Source organism: Ips typographus, linkage group LG5 (genome assembly GCF_016097725.1).
Source record: "Ips typographus isolate SLU linkage group LG5, UJ_Ityp_2.0, whole genome shotgun sequence".
NCBI classification, from domain to species: Eukaryota; Metazoa; Arthropoda; class Insecta; order Coleoptera; family Curculionidae; genus Ips; species Ips typographus.
In genome coordinates this window covers 8,268,081-8,278,218 of record NC_138426.1, presented here as the reverse complement: position 1 = coordinate 8,278,218, position 10,138 = coordinate 8,268,081, and the positions used below count along the sequence as shown (strand labels likewise).

Sequence of the window (10,138 nt, the reverse complement as noted above, 5' to 3'; positions counted from 1 at the left end):
CTCATATACGCGTTCCAACCGTAGTCGCTCGCGTTTTCACTGTAGTCGGTAATGCAATCGGCTACGTTTACCACCCGTACGCTGAGTTGTTTTTATTATTATCGGTGTGCCTGAGAGTGTAGTCCGAACCGATAAGAAGTACACGCGGATTCTACGACCGCGTTCTATACTATTCGCTTGCTAATCCTGATCGAAAAGCGGAACGTTTTAATTAGCGATGCAATAGTGAGTTGATTGTAGTTTAATTTGAGTAGTGTTGCGCAGGCTTGTGCGTGTTTGCTTGAAAGTATATCGATGTAGCGATTCTTGGCTGAATCGTTTGGCTGTTGCATGTAGTCGGGGTTTTAGATTGTGCGAGGCATGCTGTTCGTTTTCATCTTTACGTTATTCGGATTCGTGTTTGTTTTAGGCGTAAAATGATATGCTCGCGGACTTACGATAGTGGATCTGCTACATCTGACGGTACGTGTGTTTCCTTCAAATAATCCAGTAGTTTTTGTAGTTGCATGTTAATTGATACACTGCGTAGGCAACCAATCGTACATTTGACTTAGTGCTTTAACCTAACCAGTGGCGGTACACTGTTTTAGTTTTGACTCAGCAATAACAAATTGTGGCACTGTCAAATCACCCTCCAGCTGTCAAAACACAAATGTTTTGTAAACAAGAGCAAAGTGTTGTGATATAGTGTACTAATGCCATATTTTAGCACATCCATAAGTTCTCTGGATAATAGAGAGAGAGTTGGAAGGTTGCAAGTTCATTAATATAACTTCCTGTCAAAACTTGACCTGTCAAGAATTTGACAGACTTGCCCTTAAACACTTATTGTAATTATTAATCAAATCATAACTGATAAAGCGTTTTAAAGTTATGGACTCTTGTTAATGCATGCACATTCGAATTTATTCACTTAACTATTACCTAGTTGCACGTTTTATGCGCTGCCAAACTTAGTTTTTCCTAACTTTTACCTGTAATTTCCAGATTTTGACAGTGACGATGAAGAATCTCTACGCTGTCTAGACTGCGACGTTCTGTTCGTCAACAAACGGTATTTGTACAGACACTTGATTTTCCACGTCCAGCAACCCGTTGTTAAACTGGATAAAGTGCAAGTACCTAATCCACCTTTGAAAATTACTTTTAAAGTAAGTAAAAACATTAAAAACAAACAAAAACTCACTTGAAAGTTTGGTTTTGATAATGACCGTAATGACGCCCCCCCACTTGTCACACTTGACAGAATGTCAACTCTTCTTCTTTTTTCCCGGTGTACATACAGAATCGTAACGGACACAGCTTCGAGATTGTTTCCCCCGTGACGTCGCCAACCTCCTCGGAACCGGGCTCTGGCTGCCTGGACGAGGTACCGAGAGAGGACGATCACGTAACCGCCGAGTCCGGCTACTTTGAGGGACAGGAAGGTGAATTTGACGAGTTTCACGACAATCAGTTTGAAGGTTAGTTTGAACATACTGTCATCTGTCACTTCTGTCAGTTTTCTGTCTAAATTGTTTGGTTATTGTTGTTATTTTGAATTATTATTTATTTAATTGTTTACCTAGTAATCACAAATGACTATAATAATCTGTAATTTGTAGGTTTTGGTGAACAAGAAAGTCATACAGAGTTCCAGGATCAAGAATCGTTTGAAGACGGTGAAGGATTCAACTCGGAGACTTCTCTGCCCGGCCCGGGGCAGTCACCTGGATCTGAGGTATGTATATATCTGTATCATAGTTACAAAATCCTCCTAAACTTATTAATAAGACACTTGGTGACCAGTTTGTACTTTCTCAGTCTGTTGGCGAAAGGTCGGCCGTAAATTTCTCCCCGAATTTGGCGGAAGTGATCGGCGAGGCGTTTTTAACCGATATTGACTCTCCGGCAAGTTTTGACAACTCTCAAGAGGGCGCAAACGCAGAAACGAGTGACCCATCAAGTGATACGGGTAAACCATCAGAGGTGGCGACCCTGTCGAGCAATTGTAATGCGGACTCGCCCGGTTACGGAAGCATCCCGGGGGCGGAGCCCACTCCGCCCCCCGAACCTTCACCTACCGAGTATCCGAAAATTAAAATCAAAACTACCGGATTGTTTAAAGACCCAGAGCCTCAACAAGGATGTACCATCACTGAAATCACTGATGATAATCCCAACGGTGACCCAAATTTAAGTAAGTTTTTTTTTGGTTTAGTTATTAAACTGTAATATAATGGCTGTTCCTGAACAGACCAGTATTTTACAGGCAATACTGGAACTTCATGCTGGAATAATCCAGAAAGTTTAAAAATGCCTGACAACGACAACTTACTATCCATGTTCAATAACGAGCAGAGCAACAAGGATTTAGGCTACTCATCCAGCAGTGACAACGAATTCATTTCTCTGGACACTTTTAATGAACGTAATAGGGGGGCCATGGTAAGACATCCCTATTCAACTCAAAACGCTTGCTTACGATGTTGTTACAGCAATTGTACAATTCGAGCACTGCCTCGGTGTCAACCAGCAGCACCACTTTGGACACCCTTACAGGGTTGCCGATGCAAGCTTTAGCGCAACAGGTATCACGACTTAACCCCACTTCGAGTAATCAAGGGCTGCGCCAGCAGAACGTACTCATCAACATACAACAGTTTCCAGCGCAGCCGCAACAACCCTACCAGCCTCCGCAACCGATGTACCCTCCACACTATCCACATCCGGGACAACCACCAATGCATCAAGGTTATCCACCTTATCAGTAAGTATTCTATCAAACAGTGTTGCCACTTATTTTTTTTACAGTAAAGTTTGATACTTTTTGTGTATTTGCAATTGAAAATACTATACAGGTGTGGTAAATCCAAAAGCCACCATAGGAAAACCGTGTAACGGACAGAGAAACGTAGGTAATTGCATGCGCGGGAGAAAGACAGAAAACGAAAAAAATATCAAGTAGGCCATATTTCTAGCGCGCTGTTGCCAAATGCCGTAAGTCAGTTTGTCGAGGGTATTAAATACTTACGGCGTTTGGCAACAGCTCACTAAAAATAAGGCCTACTTGATATTTTTTTCGTTTTCTCTCTTTCTCTCGCGCATGTAATTACCTACGTTTCTCTGTTCGTTACACGGTTTTCCTATGGTCGCTTTTGGATTTACCACACTTGTATATTGTTATACAGAAGCAATGTTGGTAATAATTGTGAATTAACTTTTTGGCGTTCAGGGCTGATTTACACAGCACCACGTTAACTATTCCATAAATACAGTGAACGGACTCTGGTATTTTTTAACGCATAATTTGATTGGAACCAAATAGAAAGTTTTGTATGCAAAAACACCAAAAAGGGCGATTGATTTATGGGTGCGTGCATGACCCGGAGATGACAGGAGCGTATTTTGGAGCCGCTCAAATTTGGGAGGCCCTAGGGCCACTCTAACCCCAAAAGCAACGTATTTCACCCTTAACCTCCGAATTTAGCTGCTCCTAACTACGCAATTTCCTGCTGGCATCACCTCCACCCTTACTGGTGCAACGCACCCTACAATTTTCAGGCACAAAAGGCGTAACATGCTTATCGACAGTAAAACATTGAAAATTAACTGAATGCGGCCCTGGCCGTGGTTTAATAAATAAATTACAGGCCTGAAAATAACAAGTCTTTTTTGGACTAGTTTTATAGGAAAACATGTGGGTGATTAATGTGGTTTTTTGCAGGCCACCCAACCCCATGTACAGTCCGTACCCTCCGGCGCCTGGGTATCCGCCCCAACACCCCCCCGCGCCGCACATGCAGCCACCGCCACCGCAAATTGGCCAGATGCAACCGCCTCAAATGGGACCGCCACCAACCGGCGGTCAAACACCCAACTCAATGGTAAATTGATTATTTTTGAGACAAATTATTTCTAATCCTGATAAGGAGAAAGAACCATTATTATTAAATCATTCTGACAAAGATGGAACTACTACTAGACAGGCGAAGCGGATGTGACGTAATTCGAGAGTTTGTCACAAGTAATCAGTCGAGAGTTTCTGATAAGTGGTCATTTTCCATCTTTGTCTGACGTATTGATTTTCAATGATTCTCTCACTTCACTCATCTCTCTTTTTTTGGTAATTTGTTTATTGAGATAACTGAAAATAAATACGACCTTCCCTATAACGTGTTAGTACCATATTTGGTATGTGACGTTTCTTTTTTTGTAGTTACCATCATCACCCTTCATTTTTTTGCATATTTGATTTGTGCCGTTTTTTCTGATTATGATTATGTATACAGGTGTGGTAAATTCAAAACCGACCATAGGAAAACCGTGTAACTGACAGAGAAACGTAGATAATTGCATGCGTGGGACAAATACAGAAAACGAAAAAAATACCCAGTAGGCCATATTTTCAGTACGCTGTTGCCAAAATCCAATACCGTCGACAAAAAATATGGCCTACTTGGTATTTTTTTCGTTTTCTGTCTTTGTCTCACGCATGCAATTATCTACGTTTCTCTGTCAGTTCAGTTCAGTCACACGGTTTTCCTATGGTCGGTTTTGGATTTACCACACATGTATAGTTCAGTCTTGCAACGTCGTAAAAATAACGAAATTTACTTTTTTACCAAGAGCGCCTTGGAAATGAATGAAAAATGACACTTGTCCACGTGATACCATTTGTCAAATAATGATCATGTGACAGACTGTCAGTATTGAATTATCAAACAAATCAGAACTCAAAGGAGTGCAAAAGAAAAATCAATAAGAAAGACTCGTCACGTCATTTTGACAGTGTGTCACACGCTCATGGGTTTGAAAATAGCAAAGACGTCACGTGAATAAGTGTCATTTTAAAGAAACCCCGTATGAAAATGTATTTTTTTGTTATTTTTACTAAACAATTTTGAACTTTTAACATATGACACATTATCATAATCAGAGGAAATGGATTACTTTAAAAATGTTAAAATCCAATATGTCGCCTATAAGAAAAATTAAAGTTGACGATGCTAATCAAAAAAAAATATTGCCAGTGGGTGTAAAACTGTTTTCTGAGACGTTAAAGCAACATCAGAAATTCTTAAATTGTTTTCTAGCTTATCAAAATCATTAAATTACCGTCAGTAATGCGAAAACTATCTTCTGAGGCTTCATAGTAATTCCAAACATTCTCAAATTGTTTTCTATCATTCAGAACCATCACAACTATCTTCAGAGTCTCGAAAAAGCAATCTGAAATTTTTTAAATGGTTGTTGCAGCTCAGAAACTTTAAAATGCCATCAGTAGTTTTGTAAAAAATGTCTTTTGGCTCTCAGATTGACTAAAATGCCACCAGTGACGCTAAAATTGTCATTTGAAGTGCTCTAAGAACATGTGAAGGGTGCACGGGAAAAACAAGCTAAGTCAATTTTTGGCCAAATTGAGAAAACAGCTTCACCTGATAGACAATAGCGATGCTATACAGGGTCCAAACTTAGTCAGAAGAAAATCGAGCTACGTCGTCTAAGAGAACATATTTTAGGATAGGCGTACACGGGAATGACCTACTTACCTTTCAATCTTTTTAGTAACTAATTAGTTTAATAATTTTTTATCAATAAAAAACAAACAAGTTTTCAACTAATTATTTTTTGACATACATTTTAATTTATGAATTACCTTGTTTGCTACTTAAGCTTGATGAATTTAATATTTATAATATAAATCTGGTGAAAAACAGGCTAAGTCAAGACCTATTTTTGTATCTTCTTCAACAAAAACCTTGTAATTATTATATTAAATAAAAAAGCATGCTGCTTTATATATAAAAAAATATTTATATTTCTAATGCCTATAGGTGACCAGTTAACAACGATTTTAGAGATAAAACTGCTGTACTCAAAAACTTCAAAATTTGACTTAGCTTGTTTTTCCCGTGCACCCTTCATGTGTTCTAAGGCTTTGTAAATCAGATAGGATTCCAAAACTGTTTTTAGTAGTTCAGAAACTTTGAAACTATTACAAGTGTCTTTCTGAGACTTGCAAGTATTTCAAGAGTTGTTCAGACTTTTTTTTTTGCTCAGAAACATCAAAATGACACTGCTTCATATGGCTCACTCATTCTCTGTCTGCTTGTTTATTGTATTTGACAATATCGTGAAATTTTCCTATTTTTTATATCTTTTGACTATATGGTTTCTAAGACACTAAAAAGACATTGTACTTGTCAATTTTGTCCTATAATCTGGTTAATTAGAGGACGTTAAATAGTTTCGCTTAAAAAAAGCTGTCAATCAACCAGCTTACTTTCTAATTCCAGTTAGAGCATGTACAACAAAGCCAGTCATTCTTCCAGGCAGGGCAAACGCAGCCGATGCCGCCGCCCAACCAAATGCCACAACCGCCCAACAGTATGCAAGGTGGCTACAGGGCACCGATTCCGCCCAACCAAAGAGCGCCGGTGCCGCGAGGTCCACAACCGGGTGGTCCGCGTATGTTAAGCGGCCCGCGACCGCCCATGAATCGGGCACCGGGTATGCGACCTCGTGCTCCGTTGGTACGACCGAGAGGAAGCGGTGCAGCACCGATGCGAGGTCAGATGCGACCGCGGATGCCCCAAAATGGAATGCGACCCGGCATGCAACAGGCCTCGCCCATCAAACGCAACATCGACCAGAATCAGGCTATGAAACGGAAACGGGTGGATGTTTTGACCCCTTCGGACAAAGACGATGACGATTGTCAGGTTATTTGTATGCAGCCGAAAAATACGGGGTTGCCACAAATTGAGAGCGTGCAAGGCGGCCCTGAATCGATAGAAAACAGCATCATGAAACTGTCCGATTCAATCACTTTGTCGGTGAGAAATCCACCACCCAAACCGCAAAACACTCCACAGAAATCGGACGCGAAAGCGGTGGCTAACGTCTTAGCTAGTCGGGGAATCACCGTGACTGCTTCGGGGAAAGCCAAAGAATCACCCACCAAACAAACCGGAACACCCACTGCATTGAGTTTGAACGGAGCTGTCAGCATCGTGCCCAAGAACCTTAACAAGGTCTGCTAACGAGCACCTACAAATGTAATTTTGTAACAGTAAAGTGTAATGTTGGTTGCAGCCTACAGACAATCCAGTACCCACCGTCGATCTGACAGACGACCCCGGAAACAGCACTGCAATGAACAAAAACAGACCGGGACTGCCTTACCGGTGCGATCTCTGTCCCGCCCAGTATCCGAACGCGATGGGACTGAACAAACACAGACAGTCGTATCATAAAACGTCAACGGGCATGTGCGAGTTGGGTGTACCACTGATAAACATCAAACAGGTGAATGTCACTTCAGTACCTGATTTAAGTCATTTTATACAGGTGTGGTAAATCCAAAACCGATCATAGGAAAACCGTGTAACTGACAGAGAAACGTAGATAATTGCATGCGTGGGATAAAGACAGAAAACGAAAAAATTACCAAGTAGGCCATATTTTCAGTACGCTGTTGCCAAAATCCTGGCCTACTTGGTATACTGAAAATATGGCCTACTTGGTATTTTTTTCGTTTTCTGTCTTTGTCCCACGCATGCAATTATCTACGTTTCTCTGTCTGTCACACGGTTTTCCTATGGTCAGTTTTGGATTTACCACACCTGTACTTATGTCCCTTTAAGTACAGCTTAGATAAGTTTAGTTTAGACAGTGTTATTTTGCACCTGATCTGTCACATTCAAACCTCAACTTCAGTCGTACTTAAACCTGAATTGGAAGTGTCCTGTCTTTGGAAATTGACTGGGAAATTCCATTTTTAATCTTGAAAGAGTCACGTGACTTTTTACACACTTTGCAGGTTAAAGTCACGTGAGTTTTAAAATAACAGTCTACAGTCTATTTCAAAACTAGGAGGAGTGAATGTGAATTAGGTTGGCAATAGTAATCGAATGTGATTGGTCAGTTGGCAGTATGATTCAAAAGGCACGTGACCATTTTCACTGTCAAACGAGTTACGTGACTTAAAAAATATCAATTTAAATTAAATTTGATGTTTGAAAATTGTCACGTGACTGTTTTCACTTTAAAAACGTCAGTTTACGGGTTATATTAATAATTATTCCTTGTAGGTTCCTTGAAACTTAAGGTAGCCATAATATTTATTATTTTTACTCCTTAAGGGTCCCTATTTTCATGAGACCGTGGAGATGTCGTCATCAATATGGCCGATTCTCACTTTTAGTCTCGAATTCCGTATTTTAAAGTGCAAACATGAGAGATATACAGTGTTGCGAGTTCTATCATAAATACTGTGGACATGATTCAAAACAATAAACGAATTTTTTTGTTTAAAATTGAAAGGTAATTAGACAAAAAGTTAGTAGAGCAATGGCCCAGCTGGCAACACTGCGATGCAGCGTGGCAACGAAGAACGAAATGTGACGTATTATTCCAGGGTGCCTATTCTTGAAACGAGGTGAGTTATCAAGAGAAAGGCCTGAAGAATGTGACAGAAACCTGCCATTGTCAGTTTCTTCTGTCACATTCTGTCAACACTTCTCTTGAGAATTCCGTTCACTGATTTTAAGAATTAAGGCCCAGTATGGCCAATACGCATGCTCTTTCGATTCTCAGCAGTTTGGATGAGATTCTCTACTGGGCCTTAATTCTCGAAATCAGGGAACGGAATTCTCAAATGTTGATAGAATGTGACTGATAGAAACTGACAATGGCGGGTTTCTGTCACATTCTTTAGACCTTTCTCTTGATAACTCACTTCCTTCATTAAAATACTCTCGTATTTCAGGCAACCCACAATACATCAATCTCATGGCGAGATCCTTACGGTCCCTTAAAACTGCCTTTAAGTTTCATGGAATAATTATTAATATAAGACCCTAAACTGGAGAATCGTCACGTGACCATTAGAATAATATTCTGACATTTATATCTGTTACACTTTTTTCAACTAACTCCATTTCGACTGAGCGTATCTCCATTACTTAAAGAGCTACAAATAAGTGTAAATAAGTAGGTATGTAGTAAAATTGTCAAAAGATTTTCCAGTCAAGGATTTTTATAAAGCATATTATTAGGAAAATACAAAAAAAGTTGTCAAACATAACAGTGTTGTTGTCGTGAATACAAAAACAGTTGAATTATTTGACTAATATTAGCATTTAGTATCAACTGGCTTTTACAATGTTGTCAGCTTAAAATTGCTTAATAAAAGTGTTTTATACAAATTCAGCTTTTAGAATTGTCTAGATTTGGCAACTTTTACAGTTCAAACTATTTTTTATGGTCACGTGACAGTTTTGACAAATGTCAACTGTCCTTTACAGAGTTGTAAGGTTAAAAAACTGGATTATCAAAGTCACGTGTCGTGTCTCTTACAATTTCAGCTTTTTACTACTGTCTAAAATTAATTTCCCAAATTTTCAACTTTCTAACTACATTTTAAAACCACGTGATTAACTTTGATAGGTGTCAACAAGTTTTTACAGTGTTGCAAGTTCAGAATTGCATAAGTCACGTGACGTGTCTCTACAAAAATGTATTAAGGTGTTTTTGGCTTTAAAGGCCTCCTTAAAAAGTTACAAGGCAAAAAGTGACTTGCTTTTTTTAAAGTAACTCTACAACAAAAATCTAATAATAATTGCTTTCTAGCCTATGATGATGCAAAAACTGAGCCAGTTGGGCATAAACCACTACATCCCGTTAGGAACGTCAGGGGCGGACGGCAACTACGCTTTACCAATCATCAGCTCGAAAAATCCAGGCAACGTTGCCGCGTTGGGCATCACCCAGATGTTGTCACTAGGGCCGGTCCGGTCCGTTCCTAAGCCGGCCCAACAACAAAATAAACAATAAAGGTTCGGTTGTGTGCAATCTTTCATTCTGTGAATGAATCTCCTTGTAAATAGAACGTTTTTTTAACAAATAGACGGTTGTTGTTATTGTAGGTTTGTTTGTCACTAGAGAGGCTCGAATTATGTTGGAACAAACCTACTTTTTGTATTGTCAGACAGACTGAGTTGTTGTTAAGTTCCCATAGATTAGGTTTTTTTTACATCATTATTCACTCTTTTACAATTTGACATTATTACAATCTTCCATTTGAACCGACATTAAAAAACGAAATGTAAATAAGATAATAAAAATACTTTTTATATATTTGGGTAGTAGTTTC

The 10,138-nt window shown here is 39.4% G+C and overlaps 1 protein-coding gene across 6 annotated transcripts; it reads left to right on the top strand.

The window, feature by feature from the left end:
- Positions 1 to 21: 21 nt before the first annotated feature.
- Positions 22 to 10,122, top strand: Cpsf6 (cleavage and polyadenylation specificity factor subunit 6). Of its 6 annotated transcripts, none has more exons than XM_081980890.1 (12): positions 22 to 225; positions 410 to 462; positions 988 to 1,151; positions 1,286 to 1,463; positions 1,605 to 1,720; positions 1,789 to 2,179; positions 2,237 to 2,427; positions 2,478 to 2,749; positions 3,707 to 3,866; positions 6,279 to 7,016; positions 7,078 to 7,290; positions 9,616 to 10,122. In XM_081980890.1, exons 2-12 carry the CDS (start codon positions 417 to 419, stop codon positions 9,817 to 9,819), a joined length of 2,673 nt encoding a protein of 890 aa, XP_081837016.1. In that variant the 5' UTR covers positions 22 to 225; positions 410 to 416; the 3' UTR covers positions 9,820 to 10,122. The 6 variants fall into 6 exon arrangements, with proteins under 6 accessions (XP_081837016.1, XP_081837022.1, XP_081837020.1 ...); XM_081980896.1 differs by having other exon boundaries at positions 22 to 462; positions 2,478 to 2,570; positions 2,643 to 2,749; XM_081980894.1 differs by having other exon boundaries at positions 22 to 462; positions 2,252 to 2,427.
- Positions 10,123 to 10,138: the final 16 nt, after the last annotated feature.

What these genes read in the sequence shown, in the direction of transcription:
- Cpsf6 (XM_081980890.1), top strand. Translation starts at nt 417, where the DNA reads ATGATATGCTCGCGGACTTACGATAGTGGATCTGCTACATCTGACG. An exon ending in CTTTGAAAATTACTTTTAAA is followed by an intron (nt 1,152 to 1,285) that starts GTAAGTAAAAAC and finishes GTGTACATACAG; the next exon opens with AATCGTAACGGACACAGCTT. An exon ending in GGCAGTCACCTGGATCTGAG is followed by an intron (nt 1,721 to 1,788) that starts GTATGTATATAT and finishes CTTGGTGACCAG; the next exon opens with TTTGTACTTTCTCAGTCTGT.